Source organism: Cydia fagiglandana, chromosome 14, assembly GCF_963556715.1.
Source record: "Cydia fagiglandana chromosome 14, ilCydFagi1.1, whole genome shotgun sequence".
Taxonomy (NCBI): domain Eukaryota; kingdom Metazoa; phylum Arthropoda; class Insecta; order Lepidoptera; family Tortricidae; genus Cydia; species Cydia fagiglandana.
Window position 1 is genome coordinate 13727233 of NC_085945.1, and position 23394 is coordinate 13750626.

At 38.7% G+C, this 23394-nt stretch overlaps 1 protein-coding gene across 3 annotated transcripts in view; it reads right to left on the minus strand.

Annotated features, from left to right (window-relative positions):
- Positions 1 to 681: 681 nt before the first annotated feature.
- Positions 682 to 23394, minus strand: part of LOC134670895 (protein kibra) — a 105871-nt gene continuing 83158 nt past the window's right edge. The window contains exons 1-17 of one of the 3 annotated variants that reach the window (XM_063528712.1): positions 20560 to 21255; positions 18759 to 18867; positions 16854 to 17028; positions 15810 to 16655; positions 15220 to 15452; positions 14886 to 14987; positions 14308 to 14406; positions 13187 to 13304; positions 12409 to 12592; positions 11605 to 11758; positions 10934 to 11025; positions 9888 to 10033; positions 6572 to 6682; positions 5999 to 6112; positions 4843 to 4992; positions 4157 to 4351; positions 682 to 3315 (exon numbers count right to left, since the gene is read on the minus strand). In XM_063528712.1, coding sequence (XP_063384782.1) covers positions 2973 to 3315; positions 4157 to 4351; positions 4843 to 4992; positions 5999 to 6112; positions 6572 to 6682; positions 9888 to 10033; positions 10934 to 11025; positions 11605 to 11758; positions 12409 to 12592; positions 13187 to 13304; positions 14308 to 14406; positions 14886 to 14987; positions 15220 to 15452; positions 15810 to 16655; positions 16854 to 17028; positions 18759 to 18867; positions 20560 to 21240 — 3852 coding nt within the window. In that variant the 5' untranslated portion in view covers positions 21241 to 21255 and the 3' untranslated portion in view covers positions 682 to 2972. Of the gene's footprint in view, positions 3316 to 4156; positions 4352 to 4842; positions 4993 to 5998; positions 6113 to 6571; positions 6683 to 9236; positions 9338 to 9887; positions 10034 to 10933; positions 11026 to 11604; positions 11759 to 12408; positions 12593 to 13186; positions 13305 to 14307; positions 14407 to 14885; positions 14988 to 15219; positions 15453 to 15809; positions 16656 to 16853; positions 17029 to 18758; positions 18868 to 20559; positions 21256 to 23394 lie in introns of those variants that run through there. The other 2 variants (XM_063528713.1, XM_063528714.1) reach the window with 2 other exon arrangements.

Genomic DNA, 23394 nt, shown 5'->3' on the forward strand with positions numbered 1-23394 from the left:
ATATCTGTCCTGATCGTAGCAGACGCGTTTCGTTAGCGAGTGAGTCTTCTGTACCTAGTACTATTATTTATTCTGTGTCGTTGTTAGGCTCTTATGGCCTTATTCATAAACACGTTACCGGCCTGAAATATAGTTCGTTTTTTAGCATTAGAAAGAATTTGAAAGACGGTAAGCGATCTTGACATGTCTTTTAATTGAAAAACGCTTTTTAAAAATCAGTAACTATCACTTATGAAAACAGAAGGATATAAATGATTGTATTAGATTCATTATTGTTACATATTTGCCGTAAATTATTTTTAAAACGTGTTTTTCAATTAAAAGACACATCAAGATTGTTTACCTAATTTCTAATGCTAATAAAACGAACTATAGCTATAAATTGTTTGACTTTATCTGTCATTTTGAGTTACGTATTTGTAAGAAAGGGATAAAACACAATTTAACTAAATCAGGCCCGTTGAATTTATGAATAAGGGTGAATGTTTAATTATTAGAGTCGGACCAAGCTAACTCTGCATGGCATTTGCAATGACAAAGTGTGTCAATGACATCATCATCAATGTCAAATTTTTATGAAAATAAAACGTTTAATATTTCAAACTTTGTTCAAGTCGATGCATAGTTAGCTCATTAATAATTGGGATGTATTCTGGAAATATATAAAGTCAAACACAATAGTATTCATTTATCATTTATATTTTCACTTCCGATATCGACCTGCGTCTGTTTCTACAAAATATAATCAACCCTTTCTGTAATGGAAGAATTAAAACAAGACTTAATTATGTTAATTTGGCAAATCCAAATTCACCTGCGCAACAAATACAAAAGTACCTATGTATAAAACTCCGCGTAAATGTTTATATAAAATATACATTTTTTACAAAAATGTAATAATTACATTACTACTAATTCTAGTAGACTAATGTTATAAAAAATACTTAACATCGAATAATATTGCTAACAATTAAAATTATATTTCATAAACCACTAAATACAGATATGCAAATTCTTGAAGTATTTACTCTCAGACTATTTACAAAATTATAACTACTATAATACATTATTTACAAATAAAAGTAGGTTACTTAAATAATAAATTACAATAAACTACGTTTCAATTTCAAGTTTAAAATTTAATTTAAATAAAAACGCTCAGTGTGAGTCAGATCTCAGTATAAAATAGAAAGTGGAATTAAATAAAATATAAAATTTACGTTCAATATTGCACGTAGAAACGCGTCCACTCGGCAAGTTCCAAAGACATATCGCTTCTCTTGTAAAAAAAAAACACATTTAAATCCCACACACATGTACAGTATGTGGTTCTTCTAAAAAGGAGTGTACAGGTCTTTAAAAGGTTAGCAACGCGTGCGTAACGCCTCTGGAGTTGCAGGCGTTTATTGGCTACGGTGACTGCTTACTATCACGCGGGCCGTAAGCTTGTTTGCAACCGATGCTGCGGCCGACCGCGTCAGCTAGCGGACGCCCTTAATATCATCTATTACAAATTAATTCTCAAATGGCAATGTATATTTAGATGTCAAAATAAAAACTGAAATGTTTCTCATATTATAAAATGTAACGTTGAAATTTATACGTTTTTTAGTCCAAACTTTTCACTGCAGCATTTAACCAAGAGAAGCGAAATGTTAACAAATATGCAGTCTGTATTTACAAAAGCATTTTTGGCCTATCAAATCATTACATAGCGAACAAAGAAAAGTAGGTTATCAACGCACGCATACTATAAAACTCCTCCCGGGAATATTAGTTCGTTACACAATTTGAGTGCAATAAACGTAAGGATCTGTCACGCGAATAACCTACTTCCATTTATACACTCGTATATTTCGGTGGAAAACTACCTATATCATTCAATAGACAGCAAACTATTTCGGTGGGCCATCACTTCAAGACATTACGTATTTACAAAATGAAATAGTCGCATAACCGCCGTACACCGTCTAATTACATTAAAATGTTTGGCATATATTTTGTGACTCTCCATACAACTATTTTGTACCCCCACAATGCCTTTCTATGGCACATGTCTCCCAAGGCACCAATAATAAGGCACGTTTTTGTACAATACATAAGGTCCATTTAAATATACATACGATTAGACTCTATTGGTGTACCAGACATTAACTTATTTACTCTTATACCAATTGAATCTAAAGGTAGGAATAGGGAATATTACGCAATACTCTGCGTAGGGGGCGCCACTACCACTATCCATCACAATCTGGGGGTCTACCGCGATACAAGAAAATTGAAATTTCGTTATCTAACCTCTATGTCACTCTTGCATATTCGAGCGATAAAGAGGCAGATAACCAAATTCCGATATTCGCTTTTTCCTGTAGGCCCTTGTTAACAAACCGCCTTGATGCATCAATGTCATATTTTATTGTCTATGAAAACCAGTTTAAGACACAGTATAAGTTACTCTATGGTTTACTAGCTAGCTTAGTGCTGCACTCTGGCGGCAGAAAATTGCAGTAATACACCCTATTATACATACGTATTTTCTTCAAGATTCATCTGTATGGCACTCTACTTTGCACGATACTATTTAGATATGTGCGTCCGTCCCTATGGCGAAAGGCGTTACAGTGAAACTTAAAGCCACTTTTCATATGGACGACCGCATGCGTTTATATATAATTAAAATTTCCAATAATAATACATAATAGCTTATCTTTCGTCAGTCTTCATTCCAGAAATCTCAATAGGCAATATTAATCACAGAACAAATTTGCAATATTATTATTTTTATATGGTGCCCTAACTTTCGAAGATCTTTCCTATAACTCAAGATTCAAAAAATTATTTCATGCAACCATAAAATTCATTATAAAATAATTTAATTTAGACAAGTTGCATTAAATAATCATTTGAATACCCTTTAAAAACACATCTATTCTGGACCGTCTAAATCAATATACACTTACCGATCCATACATTCAGACTTGAACACCTAAAGCTCGGTCTACAACAAATTCATACCTATCCTCTTCAGTCTTTTCCTGGTCCTGGGCCGCTTCTAGCCGATCCAGGCAAGGGTTCTTGCATTCGACTACTTCCTGAGTGTCTTTAGCCGCTTCTTCCAATTTTTCCGGTTTTTCCTCCCTGACGTCGTTGCAGCGCTGGTCTCGACGGAGTTCGTAGGAGGTCTTGGAGGAACGCCCGTCGGGAGTGCGGCGCTCTTCCAGCTCGTCTTCCCACTCGTCCTCTGAGATCTCCTCGGCTTCTCCGTCTAGGACCGGCACGGTGGATTTCGGGCGGGTGAAGAAAGCCATTTTTTCTCTGTAAAGATAATGTTACGTTAGCTTCTTGGTCAGAAATTTGGAATAGATTGAGATAGGTTTATGTGAGTTCTGTAATTGCTACTTCTACAAATAAAAAACGCTGAAAAGTAAAGCCCTCATTTGGATAGGATTGTTAAAGTTTAAAAATCTCTATTAGAAAGAATGTAGTTATCATTAGGTAACCTTACCCCAGATTAGTATGCCATAAGACTTAATACCATGAAACTAACCAAAATCAAATAGGTTTCTTTAACTATTAGATTGTAGTATCTTCAAGGCATGTAAGTGTGAATGGTGTGATTTATTTTTATTAAAACCATTATAGTTTGAGTCATCGTTTTTACCCCAGATAAGTATGCCTTATAGCACAACACATTGAACATAACCCATGTAACTCACTTGAAGGTGACGAGGTCCGGCCGGCGTCCGCCCTGGCGGGACTTCCTGAGGCGGTAAATCTCGTGGCACAATGATAGATTGAACCATGATTTACCCCAGGTTAGCACACCATATGGCAAAATACATTGAATATAGGCGAAGTAACTCTCTTGAAGGTGACGAGATCGGGCCGGCGGCCGCTTTTGGGAGACTCCTATGACGGTAGATCTCGTGGCACAATGATAGATTGAACCATGATTTACTCCAGATCAGAATGCCATATGGCAAAACACACTGAAAGTAACCTAGGTAACTCACTTGAAGGTGACGAGGTCGGGCCGGCGTCCGCTTTTGACGGTAGATCTCGACCCATGATTATACTCATACAATTTAACACATGATTTACCCCAGATCAGAATGCCATATAGTAAAATGCATTGAAAATAGGCGAGGTAACTCACTTGAAGGTGACGAGGTCGGGCCGGCGTCCGCCCTGGCGAGACTTCCTGAGGCGGTAGATCTCGCGGCAGGTGCGGTGCAGCAGCTTGGCGGCGCGCTCGTTGGGCTCGGCGGGCGCCACCAGGCGGCGCAGCGTGTCGTCCTCCGTCACCCACGACGCGATGGCCGGGTCGCCGCGGGCGCACGCCTCTTCCAGTCTGGCAAATTATGTTTTATTCATTTATTAATGTTGATGAGATGATGAGGTTACGTGGAACGGAGGTCGTATAAGAAAAACACGATGGTACGCTTAAAAAACACTTTTGTAAAAACCGCATCAAAATTGGTTCAACCAAACGCAAGACAAACGCATAGAAACATACAGGTCTAACTGAGAACCTTTTATTTGAAGGCAGTTCAAAAGGTGTCAAGATGCATCTTGTGGCAACTGTTTATTGAATGACAGACAATTTTCATTGTACCTTTTTTTTACTTCAATGAAAAGATGTTAATATTAGACTGCGTTTCCTCTCAGAAAGTTACATTCAAAGATTTTGATTTGGTTTTGACAAGGTTATTTAGTTCTGAAGAGTTTGACTGAAGGACTGTTTGGAAAAAAATCTTAGACCTTAGACCTACTGATGGTTCCCCCTTTAACTTCGTGTGCGAACTGTACCTATAATGGATTTAATTGCGTTATCAACTGTACCTCCTTTTAAGCTGGCTCAGATGGGCGATCTCGGTCCTCAGGTCGGCGAGCTTGGTGTTCTGCGCGCTGAGATCCAGTGCGAGATCTAGCGAGGTTCGCGCGCTGCGGGTGCGCGTGCGACGCGCCGCGCCGCCTGCCACGCGGCCCCATCTAGCGGAAGGAAAAGGAAAACACAATTAGTTACTGTTTTGTATATTCGTTGAGCGTTGGTGGGGTAGCTGTAGGGATATTGATATTTATCAGTTAGCTATGCTATGCGGGTGGCGCAAGACGATCATTGTGGCACTCTTTGGGGGACGCCTATGTCCAGCAGTGGACGTCCTCTGGCTGATATGATGATGATTCTTTAAAGGCCCATAAGACCTAGTTTTCCCTAAGGGTTGAATGGTCAGATAGCATTCGTTTTCATAAAAACCAGTTCTTAGCAATTCATGGAATTAGGTCATCAAAAATGGATTCCGGGCTTCTTTAAAATGCAAAGGAATAAGCGCTAAGATGAGAAAGAGAGAAAAAAAGAAAATTCTGGCATGTAGATATAGAGGGTCTGCCATCTGGGGACCTGACTCAAAAGCAAAACAATTCACGCTTCTAAGCAGGTGCTGCCCCCTACACTTCACGCTGGCTCTATTTAACTTAATAGGCCATCTAGTGGCTTTTAAATCTAAAAATGGAAACATTATGATTCGCTCATTATGATTATGATGATTGATTTTGATTTTTTGATTAGAGACGAGTGGAGAAAGAGGGGGGAGGCCTTTGCCCAGCAGTGGGTCACAGTGGGCTCTGAATAATAATAATATTATGATTCGCGCCAATAAATAGGGCGCTTCTGTGCTGCCCTCTACAACTACAGTTCATGCCTATAAAGACACGAAAGCATGATGAAATGTAAACTTGTGTTAAAATTTCAGTTTCTCCTGTATGGAATATGTGTATGTATATGTATGTGTGTGTGTGTGGTTCAGTTTGTCGTGTCTGCGTGTGTGTATGGGATTCATCAAAAAGCGGGTATTTTAGGGTTTTCAAGGATCGGCAATGTTTAAGTGGCTCCTCTTATGTTGCTTATGTCCATGTGCGACGATGACCGCTTCCCATCAGGCGGCTCCTCTGCTCGTTTGCTGACTCACATAAAAAAAATGAAAGGTTGAAGTGTTACCTGAGAGAACGGCGCTCGCGCACGCTGCGGTCGAAGGGGATGCCGGCGGGGGGAGGGGGCGCGGGGCGGCGGGCTCGGGACGCCATGGACGAGTCAGATTCCGAGCGGTTCAGTCTGAAAATAAACATATATGACGTTATTCAATGTTTGTCAAATCTACCAAACCGTTGAGAGTTAGACCAAAATCCTAAAGACCAAAATATTGAGAGCACAGACTGTGCATGTGCAAGCGTTATTTATACGACATTTCATTGAAATTTGACTTTTAAAATAACACTTGCACAGGCTTTACCAACAAAACCGCTACAGACTTATCTTGATCTAACTATAATCGTTTGTCCCTATCTGTGATTCTGACATTTCTGTTTATTAGAAAGAAATAAAATTTAAAAGGGGGCTTGTAAGATGTTTCTATGTTTTATAAATGGGGGTTAAAATATCAGGCAATTTATAAACTAGATAACAAAAGAGTCCATAATATGGAGATAGACGAACGCGTCCACGAGACATTTTTTGTGCCACATGTAATAACGTTTCTAAAAATTATATAATGGAAAATTTTAATTTTATTACCTGCAAATATACTGCCTGTTCCCGATGCTTTGCGGCTGCGGCGAGAAGGTCTGAGACCTCTTGATCGTTGCCAGTGGCTCCTCCAGAGTGGCGCTTACTTGTGGACTTTTTCTACAAAAGGAAAAATTAATAAAATTACAAAAATGTCATTAAGACATGTACTTAACGTCATCGAATTTATTGACAGTCAAACAGTGATATGTTTGGGCTTTTTTAAATCTACTTTTAAATAGGTAAAAGCACGTTGTTAAAGACATATGTGTCGTTTCCTAGAAGTTCCATTTTGACGCGTGCCGTAAGGACGCTTTGACAGGTTATTTGTATAATGATACAAGGAAATCTCGTCCTTACGGTAAGCGACGAAGTGGGACCTTTGAAGACTTCGACATATATCGAGTAAATGGACGTATTTATTGTCATCATATCATCTATCATCTATGGAAAACTTTTATTAGGAACGTTTTTCTAAATGACGTCGAATCATCATTAAGCGATCATACGTATATAACTGCTCGCTGCTCGTAGTATAAATAAAATAGATAATAATTACTTAATCATAAAAATTACGCACAAAATTTTGTAAATGACAATCGTAAAGTAATTGAGTTTTCACTATTTTCATTAAACGAACGTTTCTTTTAGTTTTTGCCATTTTTAGGATTCCGTAGCCAAATGGCAAAAAACGGAACCCTTATAGATTCGTCATGTCTGTCTGTCTGTCTGTCTGTCTGTCCGTCCGTATGTCACAGCCACTTTGTTCCGAAACTATAAGCACTATACTGTTGAAACTTGGTAAGTAGATGTATTCTGTGAACCGCATTAAGATTTTCATACAAAAATAGAAAATAAACCATAAATTTTTAGGGTTCCCCATACATAGAACTGAAACTCAAAATTTTTTTTTTCAACAAACCCATACGTGTGGGGTATCTATGGATAGGTCTTCAAAAATGATATTGAGGTTTCTAATATCATTTTCTTCTAAACTGAATAGTTTGCGCGAGAGACACTTCCAAAGTTGTAAAATGTGTGTGTCCCCCCCCCCCCCGTAACTTCTAAAATAAGAGTATGATAAAACTAAAAAAAATATATGATGTACATTACCATGCAAACTTCCACCGCAATTTTATTGTGTTACTTGCTGTTACGGAACCCTTCATGGGCGAGTCCGACTCAGTGGCAAAAATGGTCACAATATATAAAAATGGCACAAAATAAAAGAAACGCTCAAACAATCTATCAAAAATGTTGATTGTTAGTAAAAGTGAAATCCAGTAAAATCTAGATACATTCACATTGTGCCACTGCATACATGCTATCCATGCGATTATACGTATAAATAAATACTTCGAAGCATGCAATACTTTGGCCGCGCTCCAAATGTTTTGACATCAGATTATATCAGAACGGAATATATGGGATCAGCTGTGCGATATGTCACTTTGACATTTGTCAAATAAATTTTAGGTTTTCAGTGCAATGTTTTGAAAAATACTGTCTAGATTTTAATCTCAGTTATTTAACACAGTGATATTTTTAAGTGATTTAATAGCTGCAGTTCTTTAAAAAACCAGATTATTTATTTAGTAAAAACCTTCTAGTATTAAAGTTTTTTTTTTTAAGTTATTTTGAACTATTAATCATTTATTTTAAGCAGAAAACATGTAGGTACCTAATGTAAAAAATACTGATAATTAATCATGGATCATAGTCAAAAACATATAAGTAGGTAAATGTTTTTATTTGCATATTTTTTTCATAACACGCACCCTATTTCGGGGACCTACGTGTGTCCATCTCCACTTAAGTAGACAACAGTGAAAATTGTAAAAGTAATACCTGATATATCGTCATAAACATATCTACAAGTACGGTCGAGTTCACTAACATTTTTACAAGCCAACGTTCCAAAAATATATGTACACGAGCTTATTGTCAGTGTCTTAGGGTGGTATTCCACCTATCCAATTTCTTAGTCCAATGTGTATTGCGTCTCACATTTTGCTTTAATGAAAGAGTGAGACGCAGTGACATACCACCCTGAGAGGCGTGTAAATATACCGGGTGTGGCCTGTACCACGAGCAAATAACTAATACATAGATTGTACTCCTCAAACGGTGACACGTTTGTTCAACAACTTTTAAAAATTATGAAGTATTTAGACTCCCTATTTTTCATACAAAATAAATATTATCTTCAATGGACGCCATCGCCATGCCATATCATTGTGATTGACGTTGCTTGTCACGCCTTAAACATAACAAAATTTGCAATATATTGCGTCTTTGTATAACCTTTAAAGTAAAAATCAAACTACAAGTTATTTTCAAAAGTCGCTGAACAAATGTTGATCAGTATGAGGAGTACAGTCTACAGTTAAATTTTTTGCTCATATTAAGGGGCCCACTGATTAACAGTCCGCCGGACGGTATCGGCCTGTCAGTTAGAACAAAATTTTGACAGTTCCAAACAACTGACAGGCCGATACCATCCGGCAGACTGTTAATCAGTGGGCCCCTTTACAGTCCACACCCGGTATTTTTAGAACGTACGTCTTGTAAAGATGGTTGTGACAACTGTACAAAAAAGACAAAAAACAATCACAAAATGCTGAAAACCGGCCAAAGTAAAAAGCAATCACACCGTGCCACAATGTAAACATACCTATATACAAACTATGTACAACGGGTGTCGTTATCTATTTCTCTAATGGCGAGTGTTGGGGCCTCCCGTCCGCCTCCACCCTCCGATAGCATTTCAGATATCTGCAGAGTAAATTGTCACTGTACCCGCCACCATTTTGTTAGTTTTCATTTTTTTAATCTATATTAATTTGGGATTGTTTGTTACGTTCGGAAATTATGACTTAACAAGTATTACTTATATTTTATACTTACTTAATATATATTTAATTCAATTATTATAATTATGTTATATATCAATCATGATATGATTATCGGTTCAATGTATGTTTAACAAGAATCAAAATGAATACATAACATGGAAATACATAGGTACCTACTTTATTTTTGATAAATCTTTTGGATTAAAGTCGCTATTTGTAAACAGTTTAGAGCGATGATTTACTTATTTTTTATTTATAATTAACATTTTTCATTAGGTAAGTACCTATGTGAACATAGATAGACATCTACCACAGATTTGTTTAAAGCAGTTTAAATACATCAAAGGATTTACATTATTGTAAATAAAATTACTAAATAGAACCACCGTCCTTAAAACCCAAATGTTTTCCCCACCAAATTAGTCACAGAAGCCTCAACCCATCCCTTTCTATCATATCTGGACACGTACCTCCTATGCAGCTGTCTCGCTCCCTCCGGGCAGAAGTTGCACTCTGTGTTCGTCTCTTTCTCGGCCGTGGACGGGTGTAGGTACTCTTCTTCTAGCGCTAATTCGTCCTCAGGAATGTAGTCTTCTAGGGAATCCTCTTCTACTATCTGTTGGAGAAATACATTGAGATTTAAAATAACATAATACATTATAAAAACCACATTTCATCTGATTACATATTCGTCGTACGCTGTCACATTGAATTCTACCTGTCACTTCCATGGGTGTCATTTCTGTGGATGTAGATTGCATCTACTCTAAGTTTGCGCTGACTTGGTAATGACAACGTAAACGATCGCCATACTTTTTGCTTTCATTTTGTGCGCACACAGACAGTTCCATGGGTATCCCTGTAAATGTTATTCGTCTTCGAATTCCTCCTGCAAAATTAGGTATTTTTGTACAATGCAAAAGGGCGATTGATTCCACGGTAGTGACATCCACGGACGTGACATAAGTGATAATGACCCAAGGAATAACCAATGATGAACACAGGTCTATTTTTAAATGACTATGAACTAAATATTCCTGTAGATATCACATTTCACAAAGCCCCATTTAGACGGTTTAAGAACTTGCATACTATTTTAGACACATTGCTAACTACAAAGTACAATGAGTTGTCGATCGACCAATTACCGCAAGATTTAAATTCGGGCAGTTTTTAATGAAAATTTGAACGATGAGGCATTATGAGATCTTTTGCTAACGGCAACAGACGGACGGCATTATGCACATTCACTTTTTATCGGTCCAAAATCTCGTAAGCTTACCGGATTTCTCTCTACTTATATATTTTGACGACAAAGATTTTTTTCAAACATGGGTAGGTATTTCGAACACATGAAAAAAGACAGGTGTTTGTATAGAAACATTAAATTCAATGTTGACGTGTAAAAGTGCCCTTGTGGTTTATTTGCTGAATAAATGAAGAAGTTGAAGTTAAGCGTCGGGAAATTCAGACCAGCTCCCCAAAGACTGGCTTACTTTGAAGAATGAAGAATTACCTGATTAAGCGGTTCCCTAGACTCCTCATCTTCAGAGGCGGAGTTCTCTCCGCAATCCACGTTACACTCCGCACCGGTCATACTCTCTGGACCTGAAAGCAAAGATATAACAATTAAGTCCGGTTTTCCTCTAATCAGAAGGCCCCTTACTTTAGGGTAGTATTCCATCTGTTCAATATCTTGGTCCAATGTGTATTTGCATCTCATATCTTTCTTAATGAGAGAGTGAGACGCAATGCACATTGTACAAAGAAATTGGATAGGTGGAAAATCACCCTTACTTAGATTTGGTAGTTGAAATTCGAACTCTTTATGTTTTTGAGGTTAACAAATTTAGCTTTACAATAGCGTTTAAAACAAAATTTAGACTTCGTTTAAAACAGCTCTTTCAAAGGCATATCAAACATTGTTTAACACATTAAAAAAATAAAGATAAACTTCTATTAGCTACTGTTGATGTCGAACTAGTGCCCTGGCATAACAAGTCAAAATTACTATTATTCATAAAATGATTATTTAAAAAACGATTTGCTACAATGAAATGAGTAACATTTTTCTTAACATTTCCAAGAGCCTTGCTAAGATAGTAATCATAAAATAATGTGTATAACCTTATAAAACGCTAGCTTAGCTTCTGGTGACAATTTAAGGTTTTGTCGTTGTAAACTCACCTCTATTCCTAGTGAGAGTTGACGTCTGCGAAGATATAACCGTGGATTCATCCGAGCTCTCATCCCGCCTCATACATCTGAAGCTCAACACGTTGTACCATTTCTGGGAGACCGCGTCCGGGTCGAAATCCGCTAGACTCACTTGGGCGCAACCCTGGAAAGGAAAATCAGTCTTACTGAAGGTATTTTAAGGTTGAAATTTGGGGAGGTGGAGAGTGAGTCAGGTTAAATCGCTCTCGCCTTGGAAATTCACATGGCACTCGAGGCTGGGAAGCCGAATACTCAAATTTGGCTAGTTGTCATCATGTTATACTAGAAAAATACTAGAAAGCCATATCTGTTATAAACTGATTTGTGATTTCTCTAAACTTCTGATGTAAACTAATAAACTAGCCTGCATTTTTTAAGTCGTGTAAGCCGTTTTAGCGTTTTGAGTATGAATGAATCAATGAGTACCCAGTGTAATTTAGAAATAAATTATAATGTAGTGCCTCATTACCGCAATGACTCGCCACGGTCATGACATACCCATCTCAGAAATTACAAGGCACGGAAATGACGCGCCGTGGGAATGACACGCCACAGAAATAATGCACCATGGGCGTGACGCGTCAGCATCATGTCTCCCCTCCAATATCGTCGGGTGACAAGCAAAAGTCACTAAGTACTATCAAAAAATTTAAGTAACAATGCACTTTATTACACTTGTAACACGGCTTATTGTCCAATAATTTCAATGGTATTGGTTAGTGACTTTTGCTTGTCACCCAACGATATGTAACTGAGTTAGTATATAAAACTCACCAAGCATTCAGCCCTGCACACGAGATTGACTTGCAACGTGGCAGCCCTAAGAGCGCGGGTGCCCGCCACACTAGCTCTCGCCACGTGACGCCACGCAAGCGTAGTTCCGCGCCACGGTAGTGACGCGCTGCTGAACGTGATACCGCAAGTTCCACCGCCGATTACTAGAGCGCCTAGCACCGCACTGTAATAAATATAAATACATTTAGTATCATTCATGTAATCAAGTATTTAGAAATTTTAACCAACTTTGACAAACAAGAAACTAATACAACTAATGCCGTAATGCTTTAACTCGGCATAGGCACAGAATAAATAATAGGTACAGAAGACTCACTCTTTAACAAAACGCGTCTGTCACGATCAGCACAGATATGGCCGCTAGGTGGCGACAGCGCCACGCGCGGCTTATGGCAAACCCCAAAATTGGGGCCGAACGGATGGACCTTTAGCTACCTGTAGCAAAGCGACGAAATCGCGGAGTGAGCCACGCCTGGCATAGGTAAATAATGTAAATCCTTGAGACAAATGTTGTAGTGGTTGAATATAACATACCGAAAGAGTGGCTATTAGCGCGCCATGTAAAATACCTATTCTGGGTTGATTACTGAAAACAGTTACTTAATAATAGTTTAGGAAATATATTATAATACCGGGATAACGCAAGGAAGAAGAAGGTGTACCAAACAACTTGCAGGCAAATCGGTGGAAATTATATTTCGTTAGTAGGTTTAATTTACGTTTTAATTAGTAAGTTTCTAAAATAAGATAAACTTACACTTCAGTGCCAACATCAATGAAAAGCGCGTTGAGGTTCCGTGCCCGCAGTATGCTGATCTCCAGCGCGCTGTCCTCAATACAGTAGCGCAATTTGATCTCAATTTGCGTACTGTTCACTGTAACAGAACATAAAATGTTATTAGAACCCCTTTTTTAGTCTATCTCTGCAGAATGTGTATTTAAATATTATGTAGTTACTTAAATACTTACGAAAATGCCCGTAATACAATAAGGGCCACTTGCACCATTTTACTAACCCGGGATTAACCGGTTAAATATGGAGAATCCATGGTTCCCAGTACAATTTGACACACGGTTAGCGGTTTAACCGCTTAACCCCGGGTTAGTGGGATGGTGCAAGTGGCCCTAAGAATTTCTATAGCCGCGCAAGTTTCTCGATTCACGGCGTATTGATTCATTCATTCATTCATTCATTATTTATTCATAAAACATAATATTTTACATGTCAAATAAGGTAGGTACATAGACAATTTGTACATTAGGTCTTAGGTAGATAAGTATTTAACTATCAGGTAAGCAAGTACTTAAGATTACTAATTTATTTATGCATGTGTTGCATTATTTTGTGAGTAAGTTTGAAAACACAGTTCATAACTTAGATCTAAATATTTGGGTCACTACACGCCTCGACAAATTCGTCAATAGTATAGCAAGCAAGGTTTATGAGTAATGTTTTTAGGCGATTTGCAAATACAACGTCGCTTTGTACTAATACGATGTACGATGTTTGATTTACGAGTAAGAAAGATAATTATACCAAAATGACTAGTACAGATTTAAGTCGCATAAAAATCTAACCCCCTTATTCATAAACGTTTACTAAAGTTGACAAGCCGATAACAATCGTTTGTCCCTTTCCATCACACCAATACGTCGGAAAGGAACAAACGACTATTATCGACTTGTTAACTTTAGTAAACGTTTACGAATAAGGGGGTAAGTCTTTTAAATGATACCAAGACGCGAAAATATAATAGTCAATCACAACGATCTGATCGAATACACTTTTAGTGCTTCAATCTAATAATTTTTAGGTTTTTTTTTATAAGTGCAAATTAGTACAGGAACTTCAGAGTAGATGGTCAATTACGATCATACCTGCGCTAGCATCGCCTGCTTGCGCCGCCTCAAACACACCAGAATCTCCAGCCACCGACTCGTCGCTTACTGCTGCCGACACTGATCTAGTGTTTGTACCTGTCGACCAATGGTTGCGTGTTACAATTTTATTAAGTATGTATGTAGATAGATACGTGGATAAGTTATAGAAAGCACTGAATTCCTACTTTACATCGCAAAAAGAGTAGGTACTTGGAACTCAGTGATGCTCATTATTTTGCGATTCTATAGGATGCAACCGGTAAGATAAAAAAGATAAGGCCTTAATATAAACAACTTAGCATAGAAAAAATAGAAAGAAGCCTTTTATTGTATGGCATTTAATATTTGGTGTAAAGGTGGTAAATTGGGAAAAATATGTACCACAAGTTCCTTTCACAAAAATGGGGAGCATGTGTAGGTATGTTTGCATTGATTCCTTGGCGCTCGCACGAGGACTGCAGTTATGGCTAAAGGGGCCCACTGATTTCCTTCTAACTGATAGGCCGATACCGTCCGGCGGACTGTTAATCAGTGGGCCCCACAACTAATCATCATATCATGTGTATGATACTGACCACTAGATGAGGGAGTCCTGGGCGAGAGGGGCGGTGGCGGGGTCTCTGATATTGGCGACAGCGGCTCACAAGGCCGGCCGGGGCCTTGCAGTTGTACTGGTACTGGAAAATAAACAATTCTTCACTTTATTCTCTGAGACTTGGCCAACAAACAATGACACAACGCTGGCAAGGTTCAGTACATGAATTTACAAGGTTCAGTACATGTATTTCAGTACAGAACTTAGATTTCTTTAAAAATTGGTATGCTGGTAATGTACAAACTTTTTGAGAATTGCTCATATCATACTCGCAGGACAGACTACTAAGCGAAAACTAGACGATAGTAACTTACTTGTCGCAAGGCCTGTGATCTCATTAAGTCCAGCGACGCCTATCCTCATCTCCGCTAGCTTCTCTTCCAGCTCCCTCTGCTGGCGCCTCTGCATCTCCACCTGGCTGTATGACGGGGGAGGGGGTGGGGGGCTGGCGGAGGAGAGGCTGCTGCGAGGCGAGAGCGAGGGTTGGGAGCCGCTGCCGGCTCCGGGCGTCGCGCTTTCGGCCGTGTAGCTTGTTCCGCGGAGTAATCTAAGGGGGAAATAAGGGAATTATAAGAATTAACTACTAATAATTATCATTTGGACTTTAAATCGAAGCTAACATTTTTCAGCCATTAATTGCTACATCATGCAGTGTTTCAGTCTTCTTCGTCCTCGTGTTATTCCGGCATTTTGCCACGGCTCATGGGAGCCTGGGGTCCGCTTGACAACTTGTCCCATAATTTGACGTAGGCACTAGCTTTTACGAAAGCAACAAAACGCACGACGTGGTTTTTGCAAAGTGTTATCAGTCTCTGCATCTAATATCAGAACTATTTCAGGTTATAGACAAAGTTTTAAGCTATGAGTAGTTATGAGTGTTATGAGGTAAAATATGTGAACTTACCTCTCAACTCTTCTATGCAGGTCAACCATATCAATAGGCTTATCTGCCTGGAATGAGCTAGCGATCTGCGAACCCCCGTATATATCAGTAAAACTGATTCCAGAGCTCAAAGATCCTTTGCTACTCGCCGTAGAAAGAGACCCGAGGCTCGAACTACTTGAAACCGACAACGTACTCGCTGATAAAGTCTTCAACTGCCCTTCCAGAGTCGTCATAGACGTCAAGGCATCTTTTAGCTGTTGAAGCAGCAGTTGTTTTTCTTCGTGTAACCTCAATCGATCCGCTATACACTTATTTGACATCTCAAAGGCGTTTTTCAAGTCCTGCTCTAATCTTTTACACTCAATTTGTATGTCAGTCATTTCCTGTTTGGATCGTGTTCTAGGGGTTATACTTCTAAGTTCTCTAAGTAGCTGTTCTTTCTCTTGGAATAGTAGCAAGCGGTCTTTGTCAGACTCTGCTTGACCGGGTTGGACTTTGTCCTCTAAATCTGCTAATTGTTGTTGGATCTGTTGTATTCTTTTTCTAGCTTCGTCATATTGTAGGCGTACTCTTGCCATTTCTGCTAACCGTGTACCTATTGGTACTAGGTCTGCGCATAAGTCTGTTTGTGAGGCAGTGCTAAGTTTCTCTTGAGGAAGGCTTAAGGTTGAAAGGTCTGGAGAGGCATCTCCGAGTTGTAATCTCGTCAAGTCATCCTTAAGTTTGGCTAGGGATTGCATGAGGTCTGCTCTCTCTTTCTCTCCCGACGTGAGAGATTTTTGGATGTTTTTGAGCTCAGTCATGATCGCCTGAGCTTCGGTGATGTTGTAGCATCCTTGTTGAGCGCTTAGCTTTTGTTCCACTCTGAAAAAAATGGAAGAATTTTATTAAGTACATCCTACTACATTATTCATATTCATAGTCACCATGAATGTCATGTTATCTACTCTTAAAAGTAACCCAAAATCAAGTTTTTCGTACAATGAGAAAGAGTTCTAATTCCATGGTAGTGACAACCATGGACGTGACATCCATGGAAATGAAAACTATTTTGAAACTTACTCAGCAAGCGTATCCACACCCCTTCTTGCACAGGCGACCTCAGCTCTCGCCTGCCTCAACTCTTTCCTCAGCTGCGCGACGCGGCCTCTTGCCTGCGTCACTTCTGACCGGAGCAGGTCCGGGTCGTGACGTGACGTGGTGGACGTCGTCGTTACGGAGGTTGTGGATGAGCATACTGGAATAAATATGTTTTAGTTAGTTACATAGATAACTAAACCTAAACCCTGATCATAATATATTAAATTGGTACCTATACTTGTATGGGGCTATTCATAAATTACGTCATTTCAAATTAGGGGGGGGGGGTCTGGACATCAGATGATGGTAGCATGACGTAGGAGGAAATGGGGTCATTTGAAGCATGATCTTTGGATGATTTTAGGGGAGGGGGGGTCAAAATTCGTCAAAAATCGATGACGCAATTTATGGATAGCCCCTATGTAGGCATAATGTATAACGTTCATGCCCCTATTTAGTGTCTTGTGATAACTATACCAAACATATATTACTGTTGGAATTTGTTTGGTACAGTCAGTTCCTTAACATAAGTATCCCTTTCCTATACAGCTATATGGGGCACTTATAGTACCTAAACCTAACCTACATAGTACCTAAATGTATTTTATCCGTTTTATACGACAGTCACTTAATACTTAGTGACATTAAAAGCTAAAACGTTATATTATTTAAACACACACGTCTACGTCAACGATAACCATGTACATATAATTTATACATAATCTCTACGATTTCAAAATAAATGTTTATTGCTTTATCCACTATTTACTCATATTTTAAAAACGTTAAAACACGCTGAGACGCCTCGCCGTTTTATCCCTTTATTTTGTATTTAACATAATATGCAACATTAAATAAACTGTAGATGAAATAGTTAAAATAGTACAGATTAAGAACATCGGACCAGTAATGTAAACAAGCCTACACATACCATATGTGCGATTTGCAAACGTAAGGCCATTACTGCAGTTGATTACAATTTACAATTCCCCATCTCGGTATTTAAAGCACTGGGAGACTTAACAGTAACAGCTGAACACCGATGGACCTTATGGCCTTCTAATAAGGTTTATAAATGGTCAACATTGCGGACTATGGGCTGCTTTGCGTGCTAAGCAAAAAGGCACATATTCTCATATTGCATTTATACGGTAGGAGTAAATTATGTATGCGTAAAATCGTTGCCCTGAAAACTAGCGGAGGTAAATACGGTTTTATACATGCATAAAGGATATTTGAGAAGTAAATATATATTTTAATACTCTTTTGAATAGGCAGGTGCCTATCCTTTGAATAAATACAGTCAGTATAGATAATTATGTAGATTTTAGTTTTGTATTGGTTGTCAAGTATGCGATAATGTAAAAAACAAATCACACTTTAAACAGAAAACAATTATTCACATTTTTGTGCTTACTGTTGCTTCCATGAATGTCACTACCGTGGGAACAATTAGAATTTATTAAAAAAAAATCTTTGAATGTTAGCATGACTTTATGATAGTAGTCACAGCCACGGCAATTACATCCATGGAATTTACTGAATACCTACACATAGAGTCGTTACTTATTTATTTATTTAAACTTTATTGCATAAAAGAACAACTTACTGTACAAAAAGCGAAATTAATGGCATGGCATGAGGCATTCTCTACCAGTCAACCTTAAGGCAAAGCAGAAAATATACTTAGGTACTTTCGATGATTTGAAGCCTTATTCAAAATACTTTCAGGACTAGGCCGATTGAAGTACCTATGTGAGAAATTTAGGATATATAAATTGTGTAATGGATGTAGTGACATCCATGGTAGTGACATCAGCGGTGGTATCCATGGACGTGACCACAAACATAAGAGTGATCCAAAATTGAGCAGTAGATTATACTCACAGCTCGTCCGAGAGGCCGCCAGCGTAGACAGGGCATTGTTCAAATGTTTGTACTCGTCTTGCGCCAAGCACAGCCTCTGCTTTTTCACATCGTACATCTCCTTCTTCGCCTGTTGACAAACAGAGACAGAATGTTAATATCGCAAATATGTAGATCAAAAAATCTTATCAATATGATATTTATAAACAACTAGAATGATGATGATTAACAAAGATGTCCTTTCCCGGACCTAGAACTATGTCCATACCAAATTTCATAGCTAAATCGGTTCAGCGGTTTAAGTGTGAAGAGGCAACAGACAAACAAACAGTGAGATTTTTAAAGGGGGAGGTAATAGGTAACAGTATTGATGTCGGATAAAATAAGTAGTTTGAAAATATTGGCATATGTTTAAATTTTTACCATTACAGCACATGAAGATGAAGCTTTTAATAGGAAATTTCCTCAACACATAGTTTTAGTTAGTTTGCACATAGCCAGTAGAAAGGTGTTATAAACTTTTATAGGGCTAGAAAAGCACACTGAAGTTTATAAGCTTCCATACATAAAATACAGCGATAACAACTTTATGAGTTTTATGACAGGCTGGCTATCCGCTTTTCGCCTTGATTGCATAAAATTAAATTTATTAAGTGCACCTAAATTTACAGATGGACTATAAATTCTGGCAACTTGTTCTGTTTTTTAAAATATATTACAAATTTATAAGGTCTGTAATAGACGGACTGCAACCCGACTGCAATTTGGTTGGGAACTGCACACCGACTGGACGCCAACTGCTAAGTCGGCGTGCAGTACCTATACAACTTGCAGTCGAGTTACAGTCCGTCTGTACCGGCCCTAAGGAATTAAGGATTCCTAGTTTGACTAGGGACTGACGGAGCAAAGCGTTACAATAAAAAAAACATTTTTATGATTAATTAAATTATTCGTCGTAATAGTCGTTCGAGCCGGATACCTGGATAAGTCTAAATTTAGCCCAAAGCTTGATTTAAAACCTATTCGTCAAGTTCAACATTTTAAAAGTTCACAAGCAAAATCAGCAGACGCATCCATCCATCAAGACCCCTCATTTGCATGCAAAAGAGCAAATCGAGAATTAATGGGTGTCAAGTCGAATCTTTACAATTATTAATTTTACGGTCAAAACTGGCATTAACAAATTCACAGTTGCAAAGAAAACACCGGGTCATACGCTTCGCATCTCCTTACGAAATTCATCAGAACCCCTCCAATTTTCACAAGTCATTAGAGTAAAATTCATTCGCAATTGTTTTTTTGGGACCGCTTTATTGACCAAGATTTTTTTGCACCCGCTGAAATTCGTCGGTGATCGAAATTAGAATTACCACCAACGTGATTAGGGGGACGCAATGGTTTCGAGTGACGACGGCGACTGCATAAAAAACTTGGTCCGACTAACTACAGCGTTGGGTATAGTTATACCTACTGAGCAACGAGTTTTTGATTGGAATGCTTGTAAAAAAAGCAACTACATCATTTCATACGGGTACATCCTGCGGCCGATCGGGTATCGAAACGCTATCGAAAACTTTTGATACCGATTGATAGCCGTATTTGTTTTATGAAAAATCGAGTGTTATAATCTTCTAAAGACACTTAATCATATATACATTTGACAATTTAAAACGTGGAAGAATTAGTACTTATATTCAATTTTAAATCCGAAATAAATATTGAAATTAGATCATGGGTATAACACACATGAAAGATGGAAACCTTAGACAAACCTTCCGTTAAAGAAGATCTACTTTGGATTCCTATAACATTGGATATTTACAGTAAAGACCCTCAAGGATCCAGTGTGCCGGACAGCATGGTGCAGCCGACTCCAAGTGTGGGGTGGACACTGCGGAAACGTCCCATTCCTGCTCAGGACCTGCGTAGCCACATAACCTTGTCCTTCATAAAACGGCACTTCAGACATCGGCACTAATCTCACTTCCGCGGATCTGATCTGACGCACCGACAAAATGTTTTCATAGATCGCCTCGTCCTCTAAATTCTGTCCTTCAGGGCAGAGGCGGTAACCGAACTCGCGACTGATCTCGTCTAGATTAGCGTACTCGGGACGCTTGCGGAGCTCCTCCAAGTTTTGGTACTGTGGTTCGTCGCGCACGCGCAAGCCGGCCGGCCGGGTGGACGTAGGATCGACGCGGACGCCGTATTCCGGCTCGCGGACCATCTTGGCTACTTGGTTGCCGAAGCACCCTTTGCACCAGGCGCTGACCGTGGCCGCGCGCTCTCTGAAGGGTTCGAGCTCGGGAACGGGCGGCTGGGACCACATTTTGAGCGACTGCGACGGACACATCTTAACCCCCAAAAGGGCGCGCGTCGACTGACGCAGCGCGCAGCTCGGCGCGCAGTGGAATGCGCCCGCGCCGCCGAAAGAATGCGATCTCGGGCGCATTTCGGAGGTCGATCTCTCCGGGCCGAGCTCCCGCCTTCCCGAGCCGGCCATCTGTCGTAATAAGTTCGGAGAAGAGGTGTCGGGCTGGACGGACTGTAACGGACTCCCGGTGACCTCGCCCGTGTCCTCGCACGCGAACAACCACATTTGTATAAACATCTATAAACTCTTTTTGGGTACTTAAGTATATATCAGGAAAGGTTTGACTATTCTACCTGAATCAGCGAGATGTATACGCTCCAACTCATAAATTTTGATCATCGCTATTACTATAAACCCAAGCCATATATCAAACGTTCGTAATTCCTTATGAAGAATCAACCAATCGATCAAGGTAATCTAAAGATATAGCTTCGTAATTTGTGCGAGTCCATTTTTGAGATACATAAAAGGTGAATACATATAATATGGTATTGAGTATGTTTGTTTGTATACAGGGCTAGTTAGCAAGAAATGCAGTAATCCAAGCAAAGCCGCCGCGCTGAGGAATGCAAGAAGCGCAGCAGTCGCACATGCATGACGTTGTTGCTCGTACGAGGATTTTCTCACATTTTCCTGCAATCACCTAACAAGGCGTGTTTCGCAAAAGGCCTTAGTAAATGCCAATTAATTTAAGGCAACAAATATGTACCTTCAATTATTATATATAAATTAATTAATCAAAAACTACATCGAAGGCAAAACGCTTATCATTTTAAAGAGGAAGCAAAAAATAATATGAAAAAAGGTTTTTATGTCATAAAGTTTATTAGTCCTTTTTTACACATCAAATATAGAAACAAAGCATCCCGTTTGTTTTCAAGTCAATATCCATATACATATTATCTTAGTTTGTCTTAGGCCAAAATCGCGATGTTTGTGACTTGTACTACAACCTCTAAAAACACATTTAATGCTTCCCAAGAGCCATATTAAGAGCATTTTTTCCTTGAATTAAAAGATATTTAGACTAAAATGTCTATAATACAAAGTCCGCAAAGAAAACCGGCAAGTAGATGAGTCGCAAGACGGGATTGCAAATGCACGTAAAGGTATTCAGGAACAAAAATGCGCACAAATGCGCATCTACCTGCGCAAGAGCACCCTGCTGGGATAACTCCTAAAAGAAAAAGGCCACAAGTCTATATAAAACTTTTACAATATTATGTCTTCTGAAGGTGGAATAGTCACTGAGCCTTGAGGTAATCGAATGGTCTAAAAAATAAAGACAATAGGTACTTAGATTTGATCGAACTAGATACTTAACCTGATAATATATTTTTAATTAAATGACCAGAATCAGAAACAGTCTATTCCTGTTAGGAAAATCGACAATTTTGAAGCATTAAACCACTAGGATATTTGAACTAAACGTGTAAACAGGAATATAAATAAATTGAAATATAAACGGATATATCTTATGGAAATTATATTTACGAGTATACCTATATATTATATTTACGAATATACTGATACCCATTTTCCTTGCTCTCCGATATACCTACATCAATAATGTTAGGAATGTTAACCACAGAAACATATTAAATACTAATTGCATGTATTCTTAGCCGTGATGTAAAACATCACATGTCAATAAAAACACACGTGAGGCCTATTTATGTGCAACCAATCGAATATATTGTGATCTTTAGAAGAGTTCTTCACCACTTATGGATTATACCTACTTAGAAATAACAATAGAAAAGTCGGCAAAAGCGATGTTACCACCTATCTATGTATATCACAATTTTTAACAAGTGTCATTTGGTGAAGTGGAATTGCTGATGAATACCAGATCGGAACTCCTTATTTTGCGTTCCTATAGACATGTTTGAGCCGATTGTCATATCGTTTATTTATATAAATGTAAAATATGTATTTTAAATAAGAATGCCGGGTTTAACAACAGTTCGACATCGAAATGATCTTTCAAAAACCAGTCATTCGTTTTTTACGGTTCTGAATTCTGAAGACCCGACCAAAACATCAGAAATATTCCCCCAATAAGGCAACCACATTAAAAAACCTTTTCTAGGCATATCTCAAGATCAAAGGCAACCCTGTGCCAAGTTCTTCTCACGAGTTACTAGGACGTTTGTAATTTTTTCCCCGGACAACCAACCGCGTAATGCCATGCTCTTGGTTAGATTTTTTCTAGACAGGAATGAGACCGCACCGAAGATGCAACGTGAGGTTATGGAGAAACATAAGGCTATGCCATTGCCA